This window comes from Orcinus orca, chromosome 10 (genome assembly GCF_937001465.1).
Source record: "Orcinus orca chromosome 10, mOrcOrc1.1, whole genome shotgun sequence".
Classification (NCBI taxonomy): Eukaryota; Metazoa; Chordata; class Mammalia; order Artiodactyla; family Delphinidae; genus Orcinus; species Orcinus orca.
This window is the reverse complement of record NC_064568.1, coordinates 80,476,966-80,502,699: the sequence shown is the minus strand read 5'-3', so window position 1 is coordinate 80,502,699 and position 25,734 is coordinate 80,476,966. Positions and strand designations below refer to the sequence as shown.

General features: G+C 41.5%; 1 protein-coding gene across 1 annotated transcript in view; it reads left to right on the top strand.

Annotated features, from left to right (window-relative positions):
* Positions 1-25,734, top strand: part of PKHD1 (PKHD1 ciliary IPT domain containing fibrocystin/polyductin) — a 424,641-nt gene that overhangs the window by 127,946 nt on the left and 270,961 nt on the right. The window contains exon 35 of the mRNA XM_049716350.1: positions 4,236-4,392. Coding sequence (XP_049572307.1) covers positions 4,236-4,392 — 157 coding nt within the window. The remainder of the gene's footprint in view (positions 1-4,235; positions 4,393-25,734) is intronic.

Sequence of the window (25,734 nt, the reverse complement as noted above, 5' to 3'; positions counted from 1 at the left end):
TAAAAGAAATAAAGTTATTAAAATAAAAAATTAAAAAATATATGTTAAAATAAAAAAGTAATAAAAAATAAAAATAAAAAAAGAGAGCAACCAAACCAATAAACAAATCCACCAATGATAACAAGCACTAAAAACTAAACTAAGATAAACATATAAATCAGAATCTAGTCAGTTGCATACAGCAAACCCCACGTCTACAGTTGCTCTCAAAGTCCACTGCCTCAAGTTTGGGATGATTCATTGTCTATTCATGTATTCCACAGATGCAGGGTACATCAAGTTGATTGTGGAGCTTTAATCCGCTGCTCCTGAGGCTGCTGGGAGAGATTTCCCTTTCTCTTCTTTGTTCTCACAGCTCCCGGGGCTCAGCTTTGGATTTGGCCCCGCCTCTGTGTGTAGATCACCCTCTGGCATCTGTTCTTCACCCAGACAGGAGGGGGTTAAAGGGGTGGGTGATTAGGGGGCTCTGCCTCACTCAGGCCGGGGGCAGGGAGGGGTACGGAATACGGGGTGAGCCTGTGGTGGCAGAGGCCAGCGTAATGTTGCAACAGCCTGAGGCGCACCGTGTGTTCTCCCGGGGAAGTTGTCCCTGGATCACGGGACCCTGGCAGTGGCGGGCTGCACAGGCTCCCGGGAGGGGAGGTGTGGATAGTGACCTGTGCGCGCACACAGGCTTCTTGGTGGCGGCAGCAGCAGCCTTAGTGTCTCATGCCCGTCTCTGGTGTCCACGCTGATAGCCATGGCTCCTGCCCATCTCTGGAGCCCATTTAGGTGGTGCTCTGAATCTCCTCTCCTCGCGCACCCAGAAACAATGGTCTCTTGCCTCTTAGGCAGTTCCAGTCTTTTTCCTGGAATCCCTCTCATTTACCTGTGGTGCACTAGCCCCCTTCAGGCTGTGTTCATGCAGCCAACCCCAGTCCTCTCCCTGGGATCTGACCTCTGAAGCTTGAGCCTCAGCTCCCAGCCCCCACCTGCCCCAGAGGGTGAGCAGACAAGCCTCTGCTCTCTGCACCCCTGTTGCTGCGCTCTCCTCCTTGGCTCTGAAGCTCCCCACCTCCACCCCGTTTCCACCAGTGAAGGGGCTCCCTAGTATGTGGAAACCTTTCCTCCTTCACAGCTCCCTCCCAGAGGTGCAGGTCCCATCCATTTTTTTTTTTTTTTTGTGGTACGCGGGCCTCTCACTGTTGTGGCCTCTCCCGCTATGGTGCACGGGCTCCGGACATGCAGGCTCAGTGGCCATGGCTCACGGGCCTAGCCGCTCTGCGGCATGTGGGATCTTCCCGCACCGGGGCACAAACCCGTGTCCCCTGCATCGGCAGGAGGACTCCCAACCACTGCGCCACCAGGGAAGCCCCCCCATCCATATTCCTTTGTCTCTGTTTTTTCTTTTGCTGTACCCAGGTGCATGGGGAGTTTCTTGCCTTTTGGGAAGTCTGAGGTCTTCTGCCAGCATTCTATAGGTGTTCTGTAGGAGTTGTTCCACACGTAGATGTATTTTTGATGTATTTGTGGGAAGGAAGGTCACCTCCACGTCTTACTCCTCTGCCATCTTGAAGGTCCTGAGTATAGCAATTTTCAAAGGCTTTTTGGCCAGGCCAAGATGATAGAACGCAGGGAAGGAAGCCAATGATACACACAGCTGCTTCTGAGCCAGAGAGAAAGTCTTTAAAGTTCCCTCAGAGCTAAGATGACAGGTATCAGTGCTAACCTTGAGGTTTGAAAGGTTCTCAAGTTAATTACGGGAAGACATCATGGAATGGTCCTCCTCTGACTTCCTTTTACCTGATCGTCTAGTTGTTCCACATCTTCCCATTGTGAGGGTCATGAGCCCAGGTTTTTTGTGTAGTTCTGTAGCTGGGCTTGGATCTGAACACGAGGCTCACGTCTCAGAAAAAGTCAAGCTGCTGAAGCTGCTGCATTCTTCACTCCTCCTCATGGCTCATCCACACACCCTTGCTGGCCTTCCCTGAGCTTCAGGGCCTGGTGTGAAGGGAGCCTCCCAGTTCCTTTTTTGGATCTATCTCCCTCTTCTCTAGCCCTTGCCTTGAATTGGTCCTCAAAATTTGATGCAGAAGTGCCACTGAGGAGATGATTAAAATGACAGATCCCTGGTCCCACCTACTGAGAGTTTTTTAAAAAAAATTGAAGTATAGTTGATTTACTGTGTTGTATTAGTTTCAAGTGTACAGCAAAGTAATTTGGAGATATATATATATATATATATATATATATATATATTCTTTTTCAGATTCTTTTCCATTACAGGTTTTTATAAGATACTGAATATAGTTCCCTGTGCTATATAGTAGGTCCTTGTTGTTTATTTGTTTTATATATAGTAGTGTGTATTTGTTAATTCCAGTCTCCTAACTGATCCCTCCTCCTGAGCTTTTGGTTCCATCCTGGTGGCATTGAGAGAATCTGCACCTTAAACAGCTCTAGGCTGAGAAACCCTGTCTGAAACATCATCTTTGAAATAAAGGGATAGGAGTTCTTTCCACCTCTGACCTTCTAGAAATCCAGGCTTTTTCACATGTCTTAGTGACTCAGGGCTGACTTACAGATAATCTGGTTCACCTTCTCTGGAGTTGTCTTCGCCATCTTTTGGTCTTTTCCATCTTCTCACCACTTTATTCCACTCCAGTTTCCTCCTATTGGCCCCCCTTTTTCTTTGTGGATTCTGCAGGAGTGAATTAAAGGATTATAGGAAGGTAGAATGGCTAGTCGTATGAGGAGCCCCTTCTGTAATTTTACCTCCCCATGCTTAGCTTCAGTGTGAAATAGGTGGAGAGGTAAACTTCTCTCCCACTTTTTGAGTGTTTGGATGGTCATCCTGTGGTCACGGTTCATACAGCTCACAATGATGCTTGGGTACCACATGTTCTTTTTTTCCTGTGGTGCTGGAACTGCTTATCACTGTGCCTGATGCCTTTCCATCTCTTAAATTGGGATGAGTCACTGAGTTATTTCTCCTTTGTAGATGCAGAAAATGAAAAGATCCTGCTTTTCCTTATCCCCAAGTCTTGTTGGTGATCGGGTTCAGTATATAACTCAGGACTAGTGAGCTGGGGGTCAGTACACCTGGAAAATCTACTGACTTCTGGCAACACATTTGTCCAGAATTTTCTCTCTCAGAAATACTCCAGGGCATTGTTCTCTGTGGAGGTTTAGTTATTGGTATTATAAACATGCCTCCCCTTCTTCACGATCTTCTCCCATCTGCCTCAAATATCTGACAAGAGGACTTTCTAGGCAGTTGTTTTATAGGAACTGGGGCTTCGCATTAGGTTGGAATCTGTGTGGGAAGAAGAACTGTTGGGAGAGAGGCATACCCATGTCATCTGTATGACCTTGAGCTAATCACCTTGTCCAAGAGGATTTCATTACATTTATCAGAATTACAGTTCCATAGCTGCACAGGACATTTAAACCTGTTCTCTGCCTCTTGCATGAGCCAGATACTGCTTTCTGTGATTTTCACATCCTTGGTTTGAAAACCACGTGAGTTCAGTGTGACTGTAAACTAACAGGAAGCCAAAAGCTCTGAGAGGGAGACTGCGGGAGGTCAAGGGTGCTTCCTCCTCTAGGCGCCTCACAGTCCCACTCCCGGCACCTCCCTCAGAGGTTTTGGGTTGTCATCTGAAGTCAGCTGGCATTTTTCCTGTGCACAAACTTTGCCAGCATGGATACACCAAACACAGACGGAAAGGCATCAGTAATATCAAAAGAGGCAGGGTGGGAGGATGGATCTGAACACGTGGAGAGAGGAATATTCCTATAAGACAGGGACACTTGGCAGTAGAGCCAGTGACAAGTGGTACCAGTTATGTAAAGCAAAATGCCACCCATCAAGCAGAATGTGTTAATTCTCTCTATTCCTGGCTATTTATGACTTTTTGTCCAAGACTCAATACACGTCTGTAAAAATAAAAAATGGAATCGACCCCATCTGTTAGGTAGAAGGTGGCCTGTTCTTGGGCAAAAAGGTAAGAAAGTATTACCAGCATATCGCTGGAGAATTCCAGAGGCTGAACACAGAAGAACTTTGAGTACGACTTTGCCCCTTCCGTATTTTCCCTTTTTTGAGTTAGTTGTACGAGGGTGACTAATTTTATGGAGATGTTTAAAATTATATTTAAATTAATTTGAGTTTAAGGAGTTTCTGTTCTGATGGATCACCCAGACTATCCTGCTTGAAAACAAAATAAAACAAAATAACAAAACCTGTTTTCCAGGGCAACTTTCCCTTTCAGTTCTGCCGGAGGTGGTCCAGGGCTCACAGCTGGTTTCCTGAGCGACTGCCACAAGAGGGCGACAACGTCACGGTAGAGAAAGGCCAGCTGCTCCTGTTGGACACCAACACCAGCATCCTCAACTTCCTGCACGTGAAAGGTTTGCGGAGTTTGGAGATGGGGGTGGCATTATTATATATGATTTTATCATTTTAGGGGCAGAAGAAAGGGGAACTTTTTGGATAAGTTCCAGCCCTTGGTTGACAATTTATTCTCGGACCAAATTGAGATTTCCCTATGAGAGGAAGAAGTGGTCAGAAGGTTCAAAATGAAAGCCCTTTCTTTTGACTCTTAAAAGCACAGAGCTTGATTATTTTAATTTTTCAAATGCAAGAGGGTGATCAGTTTTCTCCAAGAATATGCTTCTTTATTCAAGTCCTTTGTATTCATGCTTGTCCCTGGCAGCACTCACGATATAGCGGAAGGCTCTGAAATCAGTTAATGCTGCTGCCTTTGAAATTCTCTGCCAAGAAAGCAATGCCTTCCTGCTTTTACCCTGTTGTGGTTTTGACTTCCTTGTCCCGTGGAAAGTCATATAAATAGGCTTCCTTATTGCAAAACCGGCCACGTAGCTCTAGGGTCTGGGAATTGGGGAGAGACTGAGAATTCAAATTTTAACTCCTCTCCCTCATTACCAAGTGACTAAGTCAGTTGTTTCTACCTCCTCATGAGTTTCTTTCCTTATCTGTTAAATGAGAATAAAAATCATTGCCTCCTTCAGTGGCAGATAATAACGAATGGTTATCAAAGGGACTCTTGTTCACTGGCAAGTGTGATTAGTTACAGAGATCTATAAAACTGCACTAAAACACAATTCTGTACTATAAATATATTTAACATTTACAGGAGCATTTGTTCTTGTTAAAGTAAGCTTGTGGCTATATGAGGGAGAATAAAATATTTTGCAGAGGATAAACTGATGGAGTGTTACTACCTGTCTCTTACAGGTGGACTTATTAGGAATTTTACATTCTTTATTCTGCAAGCTTATTTTTTTTCCCCTCTGGTAGCAAGGAGAAGATTTCAGGCAAATCAATTAATTAGTACCCTTTAGGAAAAAGGCCTGTGAGCTTGAGCTCCTGACCTGTCTTTTTGGTGGTGGTTGTGTGTGTGTGTAGCCAGTGGCTATGGGGAGTACTGACTTATTGACAGCTAGCAGCTACCTAAGGACTGGCAATGACAAAAGAAAATTACAGACTTCAAGTCTCAGCTCAGAGAAAAGATGCTCTTTACAGGCCTTTAACCAGGATTCTCGCCACAGGAGTCAAATCCTGTTGGAGGATGGGATGCCCTTCAGGAGCTCAAGGGTCTTTGCCTGATATTGATACAATTTGGGAGAAGTTTTGCAGCTAAAAGTCCTCAAACTCAGCCCATCTGAGTCTCTGGATATCCTAGTAGTTCCAGGTAAATGTTCCAGCAAGGAATGGTGTTTGTTGATAGGGCCAGAGACTGAAGATGGAGAAGAGGCATCAGAGGAGAAGAGAGGGCAAGGGAAAGGCAGAGGTATGTGGATACCTGTCTTCCACTCTTGGAGATTTCAAGATCCTAGTAACCCAGATACTTGCCCCAAGCTGTCACCTTTCAGTGGTGGTTATTCCTAAATGTTCCTGTTCAGGCAATACTTCACTCTCATTATTTAGAATAAGTGACTAGGTTTAGAAGGGCTAACCCTCATCCCATGGAGAGGGAAAGTCTGTTATGTGAAGCATCCCCCCCATTGGTAGGATTGTGAGGATAAGTGGTAGACATCCGTTTCTGTACAAACAGGAGTTGTTGGTAGGGAGCAGGGTTGCCTAGAGTGAAAGTAAGATTTTAATCACAGAGATATGGATCATAGGTTCTAGAAAGCATGAGAACTGGGAAAGGACACAGATGAAATTTGGTTCAACAGATGACTTGTGAATGCTTATTAAGTGGCCCAGGAGCTCTGTGTGAGACACAAGAAGTGAGGAATAATGCTTAACATGAATAATGTGCATTACTACTAAAGAAAAAGTAATTAGGGAGCAAATATAAAAGAGTAAAATGTCTAGTTCTAAAACACGTGATGTAGGAGGTAAGGCAGAATGTAGACAGAAGTAATCCGAGTGTCCAGGATGTAAGATTAGAGTTGGATAGTGGAGAGGAGGTGAAGAGCATGTACTTTGTACCTGAGACAAGTTTTGATCGTGTAGACATCAATATACACACAGATTCAACGTGGGAGGAATTTCCCCGTCTCACTTAATAGCCAGTGGCTCAGGCCAAAAATCTTGGTGGCACCCTAGATATCTTTCTTCTTCTTATATTCCATGACCAATCCATCAGTGAATCTTCCTGGCTGAATCTTCAACATGTGTCCCATTAGTACCAACCTAGTCCTATTCAACCTAACTTTTGGCTGGGACCATTTCAAACAACTTCTTAACTGGTTCCCATGTTTCTGATTTTTTTGTCTTCTTTAGTAGCAGAACCCCAGTTTTGTTTTGTTTTGTTTTGTTTTGTTTTGTTTTTTGTGGTACGTGAGCCTCTCACTGTTGTGGCCTCTCCCGTTGTGGAGCACAGGCTCTGGACGCACAGGCTCAGTGGCCATGGCTCACGGGCCTAGCCGCTCTGCGGCATGTGGGATCTTCCCGGACTGGGGCACGAACCCGTGTCCCCTGCATCGGCAGGCGGACTCTCAACCACTGTGCCACCAGGGAAGCCCAAGAACCCCAGTTTTTATTTGGGGCAGCAGTGTATCCAGGTAAAATGCTATATTTCCTCATCTCCTTTGTAGGTAGACATAGCCTGTGGCTAAGAGCTGGCCAGTGATATGTAAGGGGAAGAGTGGTGCAGGACATCTAAGACATTTCTTAAAGTAGAGCTGGCTTAGTAGGAGCCATGCCCTATTTGTCCCTCTTTCTTTCTCCTCCCTGCTTCCTGGAATGTAAATGTGATAGCTGCATTTTCAACTGCCATCTTGGACCATGAGTTGACTTGCTAAGAATGGGAAAATAGGGAATTCCCTGGAGGTGCAGTGGTTAAGAATCCATGATTCCACTGCAAGGGCACGGGAACTAAGAGCCCACATGCCCCTTGGTGTGGCCAAAAAACAGAATGAGGAAACAGAAGAATGGAAGAAACCCGGGACTCTCCGAGTTGTCATACTAGCATGGCACCTGGGGCTGCCCACCTCTGAAGTACTTTTTGTGATAGAAAAATATGCCTTCATGTGTTTAAGTCATTGGCATTTGACTTTTGTGCTATATGCTAAAATAAGCCCCAATAGTTTATTGTCCACGCCCTTTAAAATATGTCAGATCTTATTACTTCTTTCCTCAACCACCCCTACCCCAATGGCTTCTCATCTCACTAGGAATAAGGTTCACACCATTATTAAACTTCTGATCCCTTCATTGACCTTGCCTTCCTCATTCACTCTGCTCCAGTTCTTCTGTGAATATACCAGTGACACACCTGCCTCACGGCCTTTGCACATAATGCCCTTTGCCTGGAATATTCTTCCTCCAGATATTCATGTGTCTAGCTCACTTATTTCATTCTCTTTTTGAGAAAATGTCAACTTACTAGAGAGGACTTGCCATCTTTTCTAAAATTATAGCAATCCTATGACTCCATTTATTTTGCTTTACTTTTCTTCATATCGTTTATCACTACATGAGATACTATAATTTACTTGTTTATTTACAGTTCATTTCCTCTGCTAGGATAAGCTCAAAAAGGCAAAGAACTTCCATCAATTATTTACTGCTGTCTCTTCAGTGTCTAGGACCGTGCCTGACTCATGATGTGGGCTCAAAGTACATGTGTTGATTTTTGAATGGGTGGACAAGTAAAATGGTGCAGAATTCAGATCCCAGATGAAATTTAAGAAGTATAATTTTGAAGTTCTTCCTCTCTTAAATATCACTTTTCTCAACTAATTTGCTTTTACTGTCCTTAGTTGTGCTCACTGATATCTATCTATATACGTATGTACACACATAAATACATAAATTTACATATATTCACATACATACACATGTATACACATCTACACATCTACATAAAAAAGTATATCTTTATGAGTTAGAAATATAAAATCCATTGCTAAGTTATTTTTTGTTTGTTTGTTTCTAAAAGACATATGAAGAAGGCTTTCACTGGGGAAGAACCCCAGCTCTCAACTATCTGGTTGATATGGTGTAGCTCTCAACCTCTAATGTCTTCTCTTGGTGTATAATAGGTGTGAAGATACTTGAAGGACAATAAAAATCTATTCAAGTATAAGATTGAATTGTTATCATCATCATCAATAACAGCAATTCACTCTCTGAGTATCTGTTACTGTCTGTCTTTTTCATACCCATTCATGGTATCAGAAAAATAGCTGTGTGAAATTTTCTTTATTTTTTGATACCATCTATGGGATGAAACAAGTCATGAAAAATTTCAAGCCAAAAAATAATTTATTCAAAAGATTTTAACGGGGCTTCCCTGGTGGCGCAGTAGTTGAGAGTCCGCCTGCGGGGGACGCAGGTTCGTGCCCCGGTCCGGGAGGATCCTGCATGCCGTGGAGCGGCTGGGCCTGTGAGCCATGGCCACTGGGCCTACGCGTCCGGAGCCTGTGCTCCGCAACGGGAGAGGGCACAGTGGCGAGAGGCCTGTGTACCGCAAAAAAAAAAAAAAGATAAAAAGATTTTAACGAACAAGATATAAAGTATTATAGTGGAAGTACTTTCTCAGCCATTTCCACAGTATTATGAAGAAAACATTCCACATGAAGTAGGTACACACTTTGAAAGGATTAGTGCTAAATAGAAGTGAAACTAGATCACCTAGGAACTACATTTGGAACTACTTTATGAAGATATTGCATCCTCCATAGTTTTTCCATTCATGGAAACCAGAATCCCAATATATACAGGGACCAGGCTCCTCCATCAGGAAAACCAACAGTTCTACATATGGCCCTTGAGAGTTCTGAACTCTCTGGGCCTTCCTTATGTTTATAAAATAGAACACACTTTTTTTTCTTACAAGTAAAACTTATAGTAGAAAGGAGGATTATAAATTTCTTTGAGGCAATTGAGAAATGGCACCCAAAGACTAAGTTTTCACCATTATTTATGCTGCTGTATGTACTGATTCCTGAACTTTTTGGAAAAAATGGCACACTATTTTGTGACGCTGATAAGAGCTTCAGCTATATCTCTTATGATTTCATCTTAATTAGCAAAAGGCCTAGAACTTTTGTCTACTTACCATTTCGATTTCTTCCCTGCATTCCTTCTTCTCTCCTTTTTTTTTTTTTAATTATTTTTTAGGAGGTACTGTTAAACACAAAAGAGAATTAACCCCATCAATTAATACTAATGAGCTGGGATGGAAATAGGCATATTGCCTTGATTTAGTTAATTATATTTTTCATTCTTTTATGTTAAGATGCCCAACGGCCATAGGCATCGCTGAATTTATCATTTTATTCCAGGTAATTATGATGAGCCATAATAACAGACAGAACGTTACCCTCTTGTGTACACTATTATGGATTCTGGGCAAGGATCTTGGGCTTGTGGTCTGTAGCTGGGGCAGCATCCATATTTTCTGAATGAAGCAGTGACTCTCTGTCCTGGTGGTCAAGCAGCTTGATGTGAAGTGGTCTAGAGCTGATGACTAATAAAGGGTCAATTAGGGGAGGATGAACTCTAGAAACCCCTCTTCCCTTGGCATTGGGCTTTCAAGAGGAAGACATTTTGTAGTTTCTTATTACTTACAGTGCCTTCATTTTACAAGGCTTGAGCAGAAACTTGTGCTGTTTAATAGTGCACTGGCTTCCTTTCATGTGATTTTCTATTTCTTGGTCTACTGGTGTATACCAAAGCAGTTAAATGCTTGGCAGGCTTTTGAGCCAGAAAGAACTGAGTCTGAATCTGGGCTCTGCTTCTTACCGGCTTTGTGACCTTGGGCAAGTTGCACAGCCTTTGTAAGCCTCAAGTTTCTCCTCTTTAGAGTAAGGCCTGTTTTAGTAATAGCAGCAGGGACAGCAATTGCTAACGTTTACTGTTTGCTATTGTGTAGCCATACTGCAATGTATCACCCAACGCTTATGGATGTTCTGGGTACTAAATGAAAGAATGTTTCTAAAGCCCTTAGTACAGGGTCTGGCCCAGCACAAGCATTCAGTTCATGTTAGTTGTTGTTTCTTTTGGATTGAAGGGGATAACAGAAGAGATGGCTGCATGTCAGGCCTAAGCTGCAATTTTATTTACAGCTAGTGGCTGTTTCTATATACAAAGCAAACTGGATTACTCAAAGAATTAGCTGGGCAATAAAGACCTCAGATGGCTTCTGCCTCTGTTATCTTCAGAATGCATATTGAAGTGTTTTTCTGCAGCAAGAGAGGGAAGGATACAGAGGTGGAAGTAGCAGAGTTATCCATGAGGTTGCCTTCATTCTCCTTGGTATTTTGACTCTGGAAGTGTGTTTTTCTGCTGCAGTTGGGAATGTGGTCTTGTTTTCTTCAAACTCTTTCTTTTATTTCACAGTTCTGAGGACACTCAGATCTTTTTAGTCTATTATACTGGTGATTTCTATAGTCTAGCAATGCATATTCTTGGTTTATTGAGATGAGCCATCTTTTTTGACCAACTACTGGGTTCATTGTAGAGTTTCTTTTTTAAAAATTAAAAAAAATTTTATTGTGGTATAAATGACATATTATATAAATTTCAGGTGTATAACATACTGTTTTGGTATTTGTATATATTGCAAAATAATCACCACAATAGTCACCATAGATAGGTACAAAATTTTTTTTCTTTGTGTTGGGAACTTGCAAGATCCACTCTCTTAGCTACTTTCAAATATACAATACAGTATTATTAGCTGTAGTCACCATGCTGTACATCACATCTCCAGGACATGTTCATTTTATAACTAGAAGTATGTACCTTTTGACGCCCTTCACCCATTTCGCCTACCCCTCATCCACCCATGTCAGTCAACCACCAATCTGGTCTCAATATCTGTGAGCTAGATTTGTCTGTTTTTTATTTGTTTCTTTGTTTTGTTCTTTTCTTTATCTTCCACATATAAGTGAGATCAAATGGCATTTATCTTTTTCTGACTTATTTCACTTAGTCTTATGCCCTCAAGTTTCATCCCTGTTGCAATGGAAAGATTTCATTCTATTTTATCACTAAACAATATTCCAGTGTGTGTGTGTGTGTGTGTGTGTGTGTGTATACACATACACACGTATATATACACCACATTTTAATTATCCATTCATTAGGTTGTTTCCATGCCTTGGCTATTGTAAGTAATACTACAATGAACATAGGGGTGCATATATCTTTTTGAAGTAGTGTTTTTGTTTTCTTCAGATAAATACCCAGAAATGGAATTGCTGGATCATATGGTAGTTCTGTTTTTAGTTTTTTGAGGAACTTCTATACTCTTTTCCACAGTGGCTGCACCAACTTAGATTCCCACCAACAGTGTAGGAGAGTTCCCGTTTTTCCCACATCCTCGCCAGCTCTTGTTATTTGTTGTCTTTTTGATAATAGCCTCTCTAACAGGTGTGATGTGATTATCTCATTGTGGTTTTGATTCACATTTCCCTGATTATTAGTGATGCTGAATATTTTTTCATGTGCCTGTTGGCCATCTGTGTGTCTCCTACGGTTTCTTCATCTTAGTCAAGGGTTTGAGGATTTCGGAGTGAGGTATTAAGTGCTGTATCCAGCACAGCCTTTTTATCCCAGGGTTTGTACACTTGGTTCCTTCTAATTAGAACCAAACTGACCTCAGTTTCAGTAGGTGCATGCTTCAGATAATGCTTTACAATGCAGTAATCTGGGAATGCTGTGAAACAGGGCTTCCTGGGACATCCTGTGTGGTCTCTCTGTGCATGCATCAGGACCCTGGGAGTTACGGGGCAGGTTACCCCGTGTCTGCAGTTTTAAGACTTCACTGAGAGCAGCTTGGATTTAAAGGAAATCCATCTGAAGGCATTGGATATAAATGCAATACCCTGTTAATATTTTTTTTTCTTCCTCTCCTAACTATAGAATGTCTTGGTCAACATGGGAGGGTTTTGTGAACTGACAAAATTTGTTTCAAATGGGTAAGTTTAAAACAACTTATGTGCAAGTTGGCTGCAAAAGGAGATAGAGTGAATTGACTCTTCTTCCAGCTAAAAGCTACCCTTCAAGGCAGGAAATGGGATGATTATGTACAGACAAGGTGACAAGGTTGTCTGATTGGGGCTGGGTCAGCAAACAGGGGGCCTGAGTTCAAATATGAGGCACCCATGGACTTTCCTGTGGCTTTGGGTAAGGATCTGGGCCTCAAATCAGTGCACAAAATGGAAATGGTGGTGACTTCCTCCCTTTACAGGAGGAGAGTGGCTTGTGTAAATGTCTACCGGCTGTTAATGTTGTTCATCTGTAGCCCTGAGAGGGAAGTGTGGTAAAGGAATTGGTAAACTTCCTTCCCATAGTTTCAAGCATGGTGCTGAGAAGGGCCTGGGCTGTGCAGTGATCTGAAGTGGAAGCCAGATGGAGAAGTCAGCACCAGAAAACATTTACCTGAGTTTTGTGAAATCTACCCTTAACTCCCTTAATTGTGTGCATCTCTAGGTGTCAGTCTTTTCTTGGTGACAAATTGGTGTTACTTATTTTATGAGTGGGGACCTTGCTTATATCCAAAGCTAAGTAGATCATTGATAGAATTTTTCATAGGCTAAGAACTTTAATATCATTCATATACAAATCATATAACTTTTATATGAATTGCTTTTATGTTAATTCTTTACAAATTTAATATTAGGGTGTGTTTTTTCTGCCCTTTACCTTTTGGCAATGTGCAATCTAGGCAAGTAAGCTGAAGAAAGCAGGAGCCAGGTCTGTTTTTGCTCACCTTTGTATTGCCAGGATCATTATATTTCCAGGCACATAGTAGGTACTCAAATAATTGTTGAATGACTGAATTTCTGACCGGAAGAGGCAGATTAATGTTGGTTGTGAATTTCTCTGTAATCAGAGTCCTTCCTGGTATCCTCAAATGTTAGTGGATTAGTCCAGACAGTGACCAATTTCATTTACTATTTGTGTATCAGGAGATCAGAGACAAAGGCTTTTTAATGTGGGGGGACACTTGGCTCTGAAACCCCTTATTTTTCCCAGTCAGACAATGACTTACAATATTTACCTCCAGAGAACAGTCCCAGACATACTTGATTAGCCTTAAATGAAAGATAAGCCACTGCTATGAGAAAGGACTTGCTTTCAGTAGATGGGCAGACAGACAGATAGATAGATATTAAACAATTTACAGTTTATGTCTTGACAACTTGGATGTTGTAACATGAAAAATGCTATTGAAAGGGACCAGTCCTTTCCTACCACAGAAGCTACAATATTTTCAGTAACAAAAGATAAATATTTCAAACATCCTTCCTTAAAACCCTTCTGGGACTTTCTGTTAGCCTTTAACATCAAGTCTAAACACCATGATATAGCTTACAATGTCCTTCAGGACTTGGTCTCTCCTTACCTCTCTACCTCATTTGTTGATTAATGATTCTCACATCCTGTTTATCCAGACTGGGAGTGAAGTTAGAAATCTGGGATGCTTATGTATCTGGGATTCTTGTGCAGACTGAAATATACTGAAGACAGCTTTTCATTATTATCATTTCCCATGTACTGTAATATTCCTGGGGGTCAAGTAAAGGTAGGATGTACGCTCATTTTTTAAATAAGTACTATGAACGACTATTATTGTTCATTTCTAAAATTATGATGTTGTAGCTGAATCATGGTTACAATACTCAGAGAATAATTATATTTGGAACCTTTTAAATAACAGATTGCTCAGAGAAATGTATCAGGTTGCAGGGCTGGTAAAAAAGTGTGATTGGATCAATGCTAATTGACCTTTGATACAGAGAAAGAAGGAGATTATTTGAATCAGTGGGTAACTTGGTAGTTACGGAGATTTTTACCTGCCTGGAGAAGACAGTTTCTTCCCCCCTGTTTTCTCCTTTCTTTCTGAGGCCTTAAGTGACTTTCTAAGAATCCATGGAACAGCTGAGGGGCTTCAGAACTTAAATATCACAAACTTTGTTGGTAAAAGGAAGTTTTGATTTTCTCGAGGTAGAAAGGAAATCAAGGTTTAGTTAAGTAGTAACTGACAACAGTAGCTATAATAAAAGGCATTTATTTACATCTCAGTGTTTTGAATTCCTTTAAGTGTTTCTCTTCCACAAATATGTTTATACTTTGTAATTAGCATAGAGTTAATTCATTGATAAGGTTAACTTCATGAGTTTTATGTTTATAGAAAAAGTAAAGGGCTGAGTCATCACCATTATCTTCTTTCTTGGTTATCTGTAAAGTTGGCCAGTTCACTAAAACCAGGGTATTTCTATTCACCTGGAGCAACTAAACTTCACTGTGACCTTCTGAAAGTGTATTTTTAACATTTTTATTATGGCACCTAGCAGAAGGGCTTGGAAATAACAGCAAATGTTAGTTGAATGACAAAGTGAATTAATCTGCACCCAGCTTTGTATTTTTCAACCTGTTTTAGACTATGGACTATGGACATCTAGAACAAGCTTCATTTACCTAGAGCAGTGGTTCTTAAAGTGTGCTCCCTGATCAGTAGCAAGAGCATCGTCTGGGAGCTTGCTAGAAATGCACATTTTTGGGCCCCATAGCAAATGTACTATGAGGGGGCAAGGTCCACCAATCTGTGTTTTAAGACCTCTGGGTGATTCTGATGGACTCAAGTTTGAGAACTACTGGCCTAAAACAATAGAGGGAACCATATAGGATTGTCAGGACTGGAAACCAATTAAGCTGGCCCAGCTACTCTCTCTTTTTTTTTTTTTTTTTTAAACATCTTTATTGGAGTATAATGGCTTTACAATGGTGTGTTAGTTTCTGCCTTATAACAAAGTGAATCAGTTATACATATACATATGTTCCCATATCTCTTCCCTCTTGCGTCTCCCTCCCTCCCACTCTCCCTATCGCACCCCTCTAGGTGGTCACAAAGCACTGAGCTGATCTCCCTGTGCTATGCGGCTGCTTCCCACTAGCTATCTATTTTACGTTTGGTAATGTATATATGTCCATGCCACTCTCTCACTTTGTCACAACTTACCCTTCCCCCTCCCCATATCCTCAAGTCCATTCTCTAGTAGGTCTGTGTCTTTATTCCCAACTTACCCCTACGTTCTTCATGACCCTTTTTTTTTTTCTTAAATTCCATATATATGTGTTAGCATACGGTATTTGTTTTTCTCTTTCTGACTTACTTCACTGTGCATGACAGACTCTAGGTCCATCCACCTCACTACAAATAACTCAATTTCGTTTCTTTTTATGGCTGAGTAATATTCCATTGTATACATGTGCCACATCTTCTTTATCCATTCATCCAATGATGGACACTTAGGTTGCTTCCATGTCCTGGCTATTGTAAATAGTGCTTCAATGAACATTGCGGTGCATGACTCTTTTTGAATTATGTTTTTTTCAGTGTATATGCCCAGTAGTGGGATTGCTGGGTCATATGGTAGTTCTATTTGTAGTTTTTTAAGGAACCTCCATACTGTTCTCCATAGTGGCTGAACCAATTCACATTCCCACCAACTGCTGCACCAACAGTGCAAGAGGGTTCCCTTTTCTGCACACCCTCTCCAGCATTTCTTGTTTGTAGATTTTTTGATGATGGCCATTCTGACTGGTGTGAGGTGATACCTCATTGTAGTTTTGATTTGCATTTCTCTAATGATTAGTGATGTTGAGCATCCTTTCATGTGTTCGTTGGCAATCTGTTTATCTTCTTTGGAGAAATGTCTATTTAGGTCTTCTGCCCATTTTTGGATTGGGTTGTTTGTTTTTTTGGTATTGAGCTGCATGAGCTGCTTGTATATTTTGGAGATTAATCCTTTGTCAGTTGCTTCGTTTGCAAATATTTTCTCCCATTCTGAGGGTTGTCTTTTCGTCTTGTTTATGGTTTCCTTTGCTGTGCAAAAACTTTGAAGTTTCATTAGGTCCCATTTGTTTATTTTTGTTTTTATTTCCATTTCTCTAGGAGGTGGGTGAAAAAGGATCTTGCTGTGATTTATGTCGTAGAGTGTTCTGCCTATGTTTTCCTCTAAGAGTTTGATACTGTCTGGCCTTACATTTAGGTGTTTAATCCATTTTGAGTTTATTTTTGTGTATGGTGTTAGGGAGTGTTTTAATTTCTTTCTTTTACATGTTGCTGTCCAGTTTTCCCAGCACCATTTATTGAAGAGGCTGTCTTTTCTCCCTTGTATATTCTTGCCTCCTTTATCAAAGATAAGGTGACCATATATGTGTGGGTTTATCTCTGGGCTTTCTATCCTGTTCCATTGATCTATATTTCTGTTTTTCTGCCAGTACCATACTATCTTGATTACTGTAGCTTTGTAGTATGGTCTGAAGTCAGGGAGCCTGATTCCTCCAGCTCCGTTTTTCTTTCTGAATATTGCTTTGGCTGTTTGGGGTTTTTTGTGTTTCCATACAAATTGTGAAATTTTTTGTTCTAGTTCTGTGAAAAATGACATTGGTAGTTTGATAGGGATTGCATTGAATCTGTAGATTGCTTTGGGTAGTAGAGTCATTTTCACAGTGTTGATTCTTCCAATTCAAGAACATGGTATATCTCTCCATCTATTTGTGTCATCTTTAATTTCTTTCAACAGTGTCTTATAATTTTCTGCATACAGGTCTTTTGTCTCCTTAGGTAGGTTTATTCCTAGATATTTTATTCTTTTTGTTGCAGTGGTAAATGGGAGTGTTTTCTTAATTTCACTTTCAGATTTTTCATCATTAGTGTATAAGAATGCCAGAGATTTCTGTGCATTAATTTTGTATCCTGCTACTTTACCAAATTCTTTGATTAGCTCTAGTAGTTTTCTGGTAGCATCTTTAGGATTCTCTATGTATAGTATCATGTCATCTGCAAACAGTGACAGCTTTACTTCTTCTTTTCCAATTTGGATTCCTTTTATTTCTTTTTCTTCTCTGATTGCTGTGGTTAAAACTTCCAAAACTATGTTGAATAAGAGTGGTGAGAGTGGGCAACCTTGTCTTGTTCCTGATCTTAGTGGAAATGGTTTCAGTTTTTCACCATTGAGGACAATGTTGGCTGTGGGTTTGTCATATATGGCCTTTATTATGTTGAGGAAAGTTCCCTCTATGTCTAATTTCTGCAGGGTTTTTATCATAAATGGGTGTTGAATTTTGTCGAAAGCTTTCTCTGCATCTATTGAGATGATCATATGGTTTTTCTCCTTCATTTTCATAATATGGCGTATCACATTGATTGATTTGCGTATATTGAAGAATCCTTGCATTCCTGGAATAAGCCCCACTTGATCATGGTGTATGATCCGTTTAATGTGCTGTTGGATTCTGTTTGCTAGTATTTTGTTGAGGATTTTTGCATCTAGGTTCATCAGTGATATTGGCCTATAGTTTTCTTTCTTTGTGACATCTTTGTCTGATTTTGGTATCAGGGTGATGGTGGCCTCGTAGAATGAGTTTGGGAGTGTTCCTCCCTCTGCTATATTTTGGAAGAGTTTGAGAAGGATAGGTGTTAGCTCTTCTCTAAATGTTTGTTAGAATTTGCCTGTGAAGCCATGTGGTCCTGGGATTTTGTTTGTTGGAAGATTTTTAATCACAGTTTCAATTTCAGTGCTTGTGATTGGTTTGTTCATATTTTCTATTTCTTCCTGGTTCAGTCTCAGAAGGTTGTGCTTTTCTAAGAATTTGTCCATTTTTTCCAGGTTGTCCATTTTATTGGCATAGAGTTGCTTGTAGTAATCTCTCATGATCCTTTGTATTTTTGCAGTGTCAGTTGTTACTTCTCCTTTTTCATTTCTGATTCTGCTGATTTGAGTCTTCTCCCTTTTTTTCTTGATGAGTCTGGCTAATGGTTTATCAATTTTGTTTATCTTCTCAAAGAAGCAGCTTTTAGTTTTATTGATCTTTGCTATCGTTTCCTTCATTTCTTTTTCATTTATTTCTGATCTGATCTTTATGATTTCTTTCCTTCTACTAACTTTGGGGTTTTTTTGTTCTGCTTTCTCTAATTGCTTTAGGTGCAAGGTGAGGTTGTTTATTTGAGATGTTTCCTGTTTGTTAAGGTAGGATTGTATTGCTATAAACTTCCCTCTGAGAACTGCTTTTGCTGCATGCCATAGATTTTGGGTCATCGTGTCTCCATTGTCATTTGTTTCTAGGTATTTTTTGATTTCCTCTTTGATTTCTTCAGTGATCACTTCATTATTAAGTAGTGTAGTGTTTAACTTCCATGTGTTTGTGTTTTTTACAGATGTTTTCCTGTAATTGGTAGCTAGTTTCATAGCGTTGTGGTTGGAAAAGATACTTGATACGATTTCAATTTTCTTAAATTTACCAAGGCTAGATTTATGACCCAAGATATGATCTATCCTGGAGAATGTTCCATGAGCACTTGAGAAAAATGTGTATTCTGTTGTTTTTGGATGGAATGTCCTATAAATATCAATTAAGTCCATCTTGTTTAATGTATCATTTAAAGCTTGTGTTTCCTTATTTATTTTCATTTTAGATGATCTGTCCATTGGTGAAAGTGGGGTGTTAAAGTCCCCTATTGTGATTTTGTTACTGTCGATTTCCCCTTTTATGGCTGTTAGTATTTGCCTTAATGTATTGAGGTGCTCCTATGTTGGGTGCATAAATATTTACAATTGTTATATCTTCTTCTTCGATTGATCCCTTGATCATTATGTAGTGTCCTTCTTTGTCTCTTGTAATAGTCTTTATTTTAAAGTCTATTTTGTCTGATATGAGAATTGCTACTCCAGCTTTCTTCTGATTTACATTTGCATGGAATCTCTTTTTCCATCCCCTCACTTTCAGTCTGTATGTGTCCCTAGGTCTGAAGTGGGTCTCTTGTAGACAGCATATATGTGGGTCTTGTTTTTGTATACATTCAGCCAGTCTGTGTCTTTTGCTGGGAGCATTTAATCCATTTACATTTAAGGTAATTATCGATATATATGTTCCTATTCCCATTTTCTTAATTGTTTTGGGTTCGTTATTGTAGGTCTTTTCCTTCTCTCGTGTTTCTTGCCTAGAGAAGTTCCTTTAGTATTTGTTGTAAAGCTGGTTTGGTGGTGCTGAACTCTCTCAGCTTTTGCTTGTCTGTAAAGGTTTTAATTTCTCCATCAAATCTGAATGAGATCCTTGCTGGGTAGAGTAATCTTGGTTGTGGGTTTTTCTCCTTCATCACTTTAAATATGTCCTGCCACTCTGTTCTGGCTTGCAGAGTTTCTGCTGAAAGATCAGCTGTTAACTTTATGGGGATTCCCTTGTGTGTTATTTGTTGTTTTTCCCTTGCTGCTTTTAATATGTTTTCTTTGTATTTAATTTTTGATTGTTTGATTAGTATGTGTCTTTGCCCCAGCTACTCTTTTCCCAAAGAACAGTGGAAAAAAATCTGTCTGGCCACATTGACTGGCCCTGTCCTGAGTATGGTATTTTTAGTTAGATGCAGTTGTCTCTCCTACAAGGGAAATACGAGCTGATGAAAACGATTCCTCCCTATTGTTCATGGCTCTGAGTCAATGATTTTATTTCCGATATGTTTTCTCCTCCACGTTGCCCACTTGACTAGCAGTGCCAGGCTAATTAAGGAATTAGTACGTGGCATCCATTCGGGGTGGTGTGTGATTCTTTTCTTGCATCCTGAGAACAGTTTTGCAAACACTTTCTGCTTCATATTTTCTTTTTTTAATCAGGCAGAGACCTTACAATTAAAATACCATTAAAGTGATTCTGGCAAGTATTGCAATAAGCATGTTTTTTAATTAAAGGAAGAACAGGGGGATGCATAAGCAGCATCGGCTAAAGGGGAGAATTGCATTTGATATCTGTTTTAATTGAAATGAAAATAGAGTTGAGTAAAGCGGCAGTAGCCTGTGCGTGTGCGGCTCACTCCTAGGTTGCTAGGCTGAGGTGTTCTGTGCTGGATTAATTAGTAGCCAGCCAGAAAGTCCATTGCCTCTGCCCCAATCCTTAAAGCCTGATTTATGCCTCACCTCCCCCATGAATATGTGAGGGCCCAGGCATTTATTTCCGGAGCTGGTAGTGGATAAGATTATGGAGTGTGCACTGAGCTCTTGGGGGATCTCATTTGCCAGCCAAATTGATTTTCCGCCTCTCTGGCCGGGGACAAGCCCACCTCAAAGCTTCCAGGCTCTGCTCCAGTGGATCAGGCAAAAGCCTAATCCAGATCTGACCAACAAAGGAAGCTCTGTGCATCCCCATCAGAACGCAGGCTCCGGGCTGTGGCTGCCTTCCCTGAATGCTAGCCTTCTCTTCCTCACCTTCTCCTGACACCCACCTCCACAGCAACACGGTGCTGTAGGTACAGTAGGGTGTAGCACAGCGCCCCAACTCCGTGTAGTCACTGAGTCTGCCCTTCTCAATCCAGGCAGAGCAGGACCCGTGCGTCCTGAAGGGATGATCATCTCTAATTCTCCAGGGAGAGGGAATTCCACAGGCTCCCCCTGGGGAATTACTGGAAAGGTAACAAAATACAGGATGCTAAACTTTTTAAGGAATTATTCAGAGTTGACACAAAAAGCTGAATGGAGGCTCAGCCACATAGATAAGTAAATTGGATAACTTACATCTGAAAATTTAGGTTCAAGCTTTGAATAAAGGAAGGATCTAGTTTGGTGATGCAGATTGATCTAATGAATTGGGGGTCATCAGATCTCTGCCTGCATCTTGCCTTCGTTCATCTCTGGCTTTCCCTCTGCTTAAAATGGAAGTCACTACCCCCGAGTTCATTTCATCACCTGGCATGTATGTCCTAACCAAGTACACTCTTGCTCTGCACCCTTTTCCCCCAGATCCTGCTCAAAATGACACTAAGTATTTGCCATCATCATCTACCAGTTTCCCCAGTTCTTAAAGCTCTTCCAGGAACCCACCCCAACCTTCTGATTCTTCTCCTAATTCACCTGTTTCTTTGACTCACATGCAAAAATCTTTCTACTTCCTCTCCTGAGTCTAGTCTTTAAATACTATTTGACAGTCTTGTCTCTCTTGTGTTCTCACTCTACGTGTCCGTCTAGGGAGACCTCATTCACTTCTGTAACTTCAACTTCTATTTATTCCACACGTATTTAGTGACCACTTTCCCAGCTCCCTGTATGCCTGGCACTGTTCTAGGCACAGGGGCTGCAGCTGTGAATGAAATAGACCACAATTCTTGCTCTTATGGAGTTTATTTCCATAAGGAAAACAATCAAGTCAGCAAGTTGTAGTTTTTGTTAGATTTTCTGAGCAGCATGGAGAAAAATGCAGCAGGGAAGGTGGACAGGAAGCTGGGTTGTGGTTTGGTGGTGGTTGGGGGGACTTGTACACAGTGAGGGCAAAGACTGTGAGTCAGGGGACTAAGAGGGTCACGGAGGCAGAGGATTGTGAGCCGGGGAGAGCAGAGGGAGAGGGGGCCATGAAGGGCCAGCGCTGCAGGGTTTGGTGGGCTTTGACTCTGTGTGTGTTGGGAACCGGTGGAGAATTTCCGGCAGAGAGGTGATGTGATAAAGTTTACATTAAACAAATCACAGTGACTGTTGTTTTAAGAGTAGACCCTGGGGTGGGGACAGGGGCAGAAGAAAAGAGCTGAGTTAAGAGGCTTTTAGAGTTACCTGGGGATGAGATGAGGGTGACTTAGACCCCAGTGATAGGAGTGGAGGTGGTGAGAAGGGGTTGGATCACAGGGATATTTTGAAGGAAGAATGCACAAAATTCCCTGGAGCTTTGGTTGTGGTGTGAGAGAGAGTGAACGCTGACTCTTTCAAACAAAGCAAAGGACTTTCAAACTTTCAAACTGAGCAAAGAGGGGATGGAGTTGCCATTTATGGAAAAGGGAAGGACTGTGGGGCAAGACGAGGAGCTCACTTTTTGGACGTGCTAAGCTGGGAAACCTTTGAGACATCCAGGCGGAGATGTCAAGTAGCAGTTGGGGCGATGAGCCTTGAGCTGAGGGTGGAGGTGGGCCTTAGGGATTTAAATCTGGGAGTTATCAGCGATGAGCATATGATGGGGTTTAAAACTTTAAGACAAGGTGAGAAAAAAAGTGATCAAGGGACTGAGTCTTGTGACATTCCAAGTGTCAGTGGTTGGGACAAGCAGGAGGAATCAGGCAGAGGAGGTCAGGGGGGAAGGCTCAGGAGGTGGGAGGCCATCCAGGAGGGCACAGTGCTCGGTGGGCGAGGGGAAGGAATATCAAGAAAGGAGTGAACAAGTATGTTAGATGCTGCTGGCTGCTCCGGAAAGGTGAGCACTGAGCATCCCGCCTTGGATTCAGCAATGTGGTTGTCATTTGTGACCTCAACAGGACCAGTTTTGGTGGAGTGGCCAGGAAAAGGCACAGCTGGGGAGGGTTCCAAAGAGACTAGAGGGAAAAAACTGGGATAGAAGGTATACCCAGTTCTTTTGAGGAGTATTCTTGTAAGGTAAAATACTTATACTCTAAATGTTTTCTGTAAGGGGGAAAATAGCTAGAACTGTGTATTTGTTTTTCTTTAAAACACACACACACATACAACAGAATCATTTTGCGGTTATTACAGAGGATGGCTAATTGTAGGGTTGGCCCAAAGCAGGTTTTGATGTACTTTGCAAACATTAGCTAGCTGCTAAAAGTCTCTTTTACTTCCCTTTAAAAGAAATAAAAGAGGTGTTTAATGGGAAGAAGTGATTACATGTAAAAAGTTGTGTTCATTTATTTATTTTGGAGGGGAAGTAACAATAATGATGGTTGATTGATTTTTATAAAATTACCCAAGGTCACTCGTGGGACATACTCAGCTTTCATGAACAATCATAACAAGCAATGTAAGGGTCACAGCCAAAGGCTGATTTCAGCCCTGCTCTTTATTTCAGCTTTCAGAAATGGGGTTGAGCTCTATAAAGTGCAGAAATAAAGTCCTCCCACTGCCCTCCCATACTCAAATAACTATCCTTTAAAGCAGCCTGCTGTATATAAACTTTCTGTTCTTCCACACCAAGGAACTTTCGCCTTGGTTATCACGTATCAACCAAAATTAGCTGAATTCCGCATCAAACTCTCTTCCTTTCCCTAGATTTCTTACATGTACCTGCCACTGATAAAGTAAGGAGGAAAGGCTTTTTAGCAGGGAAGAGCGATTACTGCATTAACTAATTAGTCCTATTTATAGTATTCTTGACAACACAGGTCATTCATGTTTTGGGGCTGAGCTTTTCTCCCTTCATTAGCGTCATAATTAGTTCCTGTCAGTAAATGACATTTTCAGATTTCTACCAGTTTGCTTCAGTGTATTTAATATTTTGCTTGATGGTATAAGGGACAAAACCCAGGTTATAAATGTACCCACTAATCCTTGTAGTCTGCCTCAAATCCTTTTCGGAATGAGGCGAGGTATATCTACATTAACAAAATTAAAATAAACCACATATAAACAAGCCATAGGCAAAGCTACTTAAGTTAACACGTGTTTTTCCTTAAAAGTAACTATGATAAATTATGAAATTAATGAAATACTTAATGGAAATTAATTTCCTAATTAATGAAAAAGCTACTTGGGAGGGTTTGCAAAGTGGAGAGAGCGTGAGTGCCTCTGTCAGGTGGTCTGGTTCTAATGCTCGCTCTGCCTCCCCCAGCTCACTGTCTGCTCTGAAATATGGAGCGTGACATCGACCTCCTGGGCTTGTTTGGAAGGTCATTTCAAACAACATAGCTAAAGGTACTGGCATATGGTAGGTGCTTAATACATGTCAGCTCCCTTGCTTTCCCCATAATCTCGTTTGAATTCCTGACTGTGCAGGTAATCCCTTCCTCAAGTGGTATTCAAAGTTCCCTGCAGGGTAGGTGGTGATATTCAAAGTTCTCTGCAGGGTAGGTGGTGGCGAGAGAACGTGAGGTCCCTGTCTCCATCAGTGTCAAATGCACACTTGACTGCATCTTTGCAGATGCAGATGCCAAATGTTCTAGAGCTGGAAGGAGCCTCAGCGAACGAACGAACAATTCTGTTCTGCACATCGCCAAGGGGCAAACAGACCATCCCTCAGCAGTGAGTGGGACAGATTTGGAAACTGAGTAGTCCGAGGCCCAGCAATTTTGTGAGACTTACTGAGGGTCATTCAGAGGTCAGTAGCAGAGGGGACAGGAACCTGATCCAATATCCTGTCTCCATCACTGGTTCATCTCGGTTCAGATTCAGATTTCCTGACTGTTCATAATGGTGGGACCCATTGCCCAGCCCATGGTCCACCAGTTGAAGATAATTAGTTGAGACATTAATGACACATAGCTGTGAGTGAAAAAGTTCTAGTGAACTCAAGAAGGTGGCCTGTACCACAGGTCACATTTCTTCCCTCTTGTTCACAGCAGGATGCGTGATATGATTGCATTTCTAATGATTATTCTTGTCATCGTGATGACAATGGAAGGGAAAATTAAGGTCAGAATTGCCAGCAGGCCCTTTGGAAGTCTGGTGAGCAGACTGGTGCCACTCAAGCATCAAGCCTCTAGGTCACTAAAGGAGAGTTGCTTCTTGGGTCGATTACCTTAGACTGTGATCTCTACGCCATATTTGAAAAGGGACATCAGGACAACGGAGAGCGGGGTGTTGGAAGGAGGTGGTCTAGTAGGGCTCTTACACCACTGCATTCAGTGTCTACTAGGTCAGACCCAGGACCAGGGATCTATAAGCATCATTTCAAGAAATCTCACCACAAATCTCTGAGGGAAGAGTTCTAGCCATGGACAATTTATAGATGGTGAAACTGGATACCCACGGGGGCGTGTTGTTCTAAAATGTGGCTGAAAGGAAAGAGCACTTTAAGAGGTTGAATCCAAGTAAACACTCTGTGACTGTTATTGATGGTGTGTGGCTCGGGCTTTAGGATCAAAGGTAAAGGAGCCAAGGAAAGCTGAAGAGAATGTTAGAACAGAAGGTCAGGGGAGGAGTGGCCTCCATCTGTATTGGTCACTATCTCTGTACTAAGATGGAGATAACAGAAACGACTCGTCTTGGCCTTTTTCTTCGCTCCCTCTCATTCCTCCAGCACGTGTTTAAGTACAAAACAACAATCCAACTCAAGGATTTGGTACCTTGGATTCAGGACTCCATTTAGCAGATGGAGTCTCTGCTCTTCACTGGCCCTCACCATGACCCTCCTTCTTCCTGTGGAATCTACCTTTTGAGCCACTTCTGCCACTTGCCTCCCCTGCATTCTGGGCTTACCTTTAGCTCATTGAGACAATGTGTGGACTTACTGATTCAATGTCATAACAGTATCCTTTCTGAGAAAATGGGAGTGAGTATGTGTGTGTTTGTATGTGTGTGCGTGTGTGTCTATAAGGAAATTCAGGTACTTAAAACAGATAC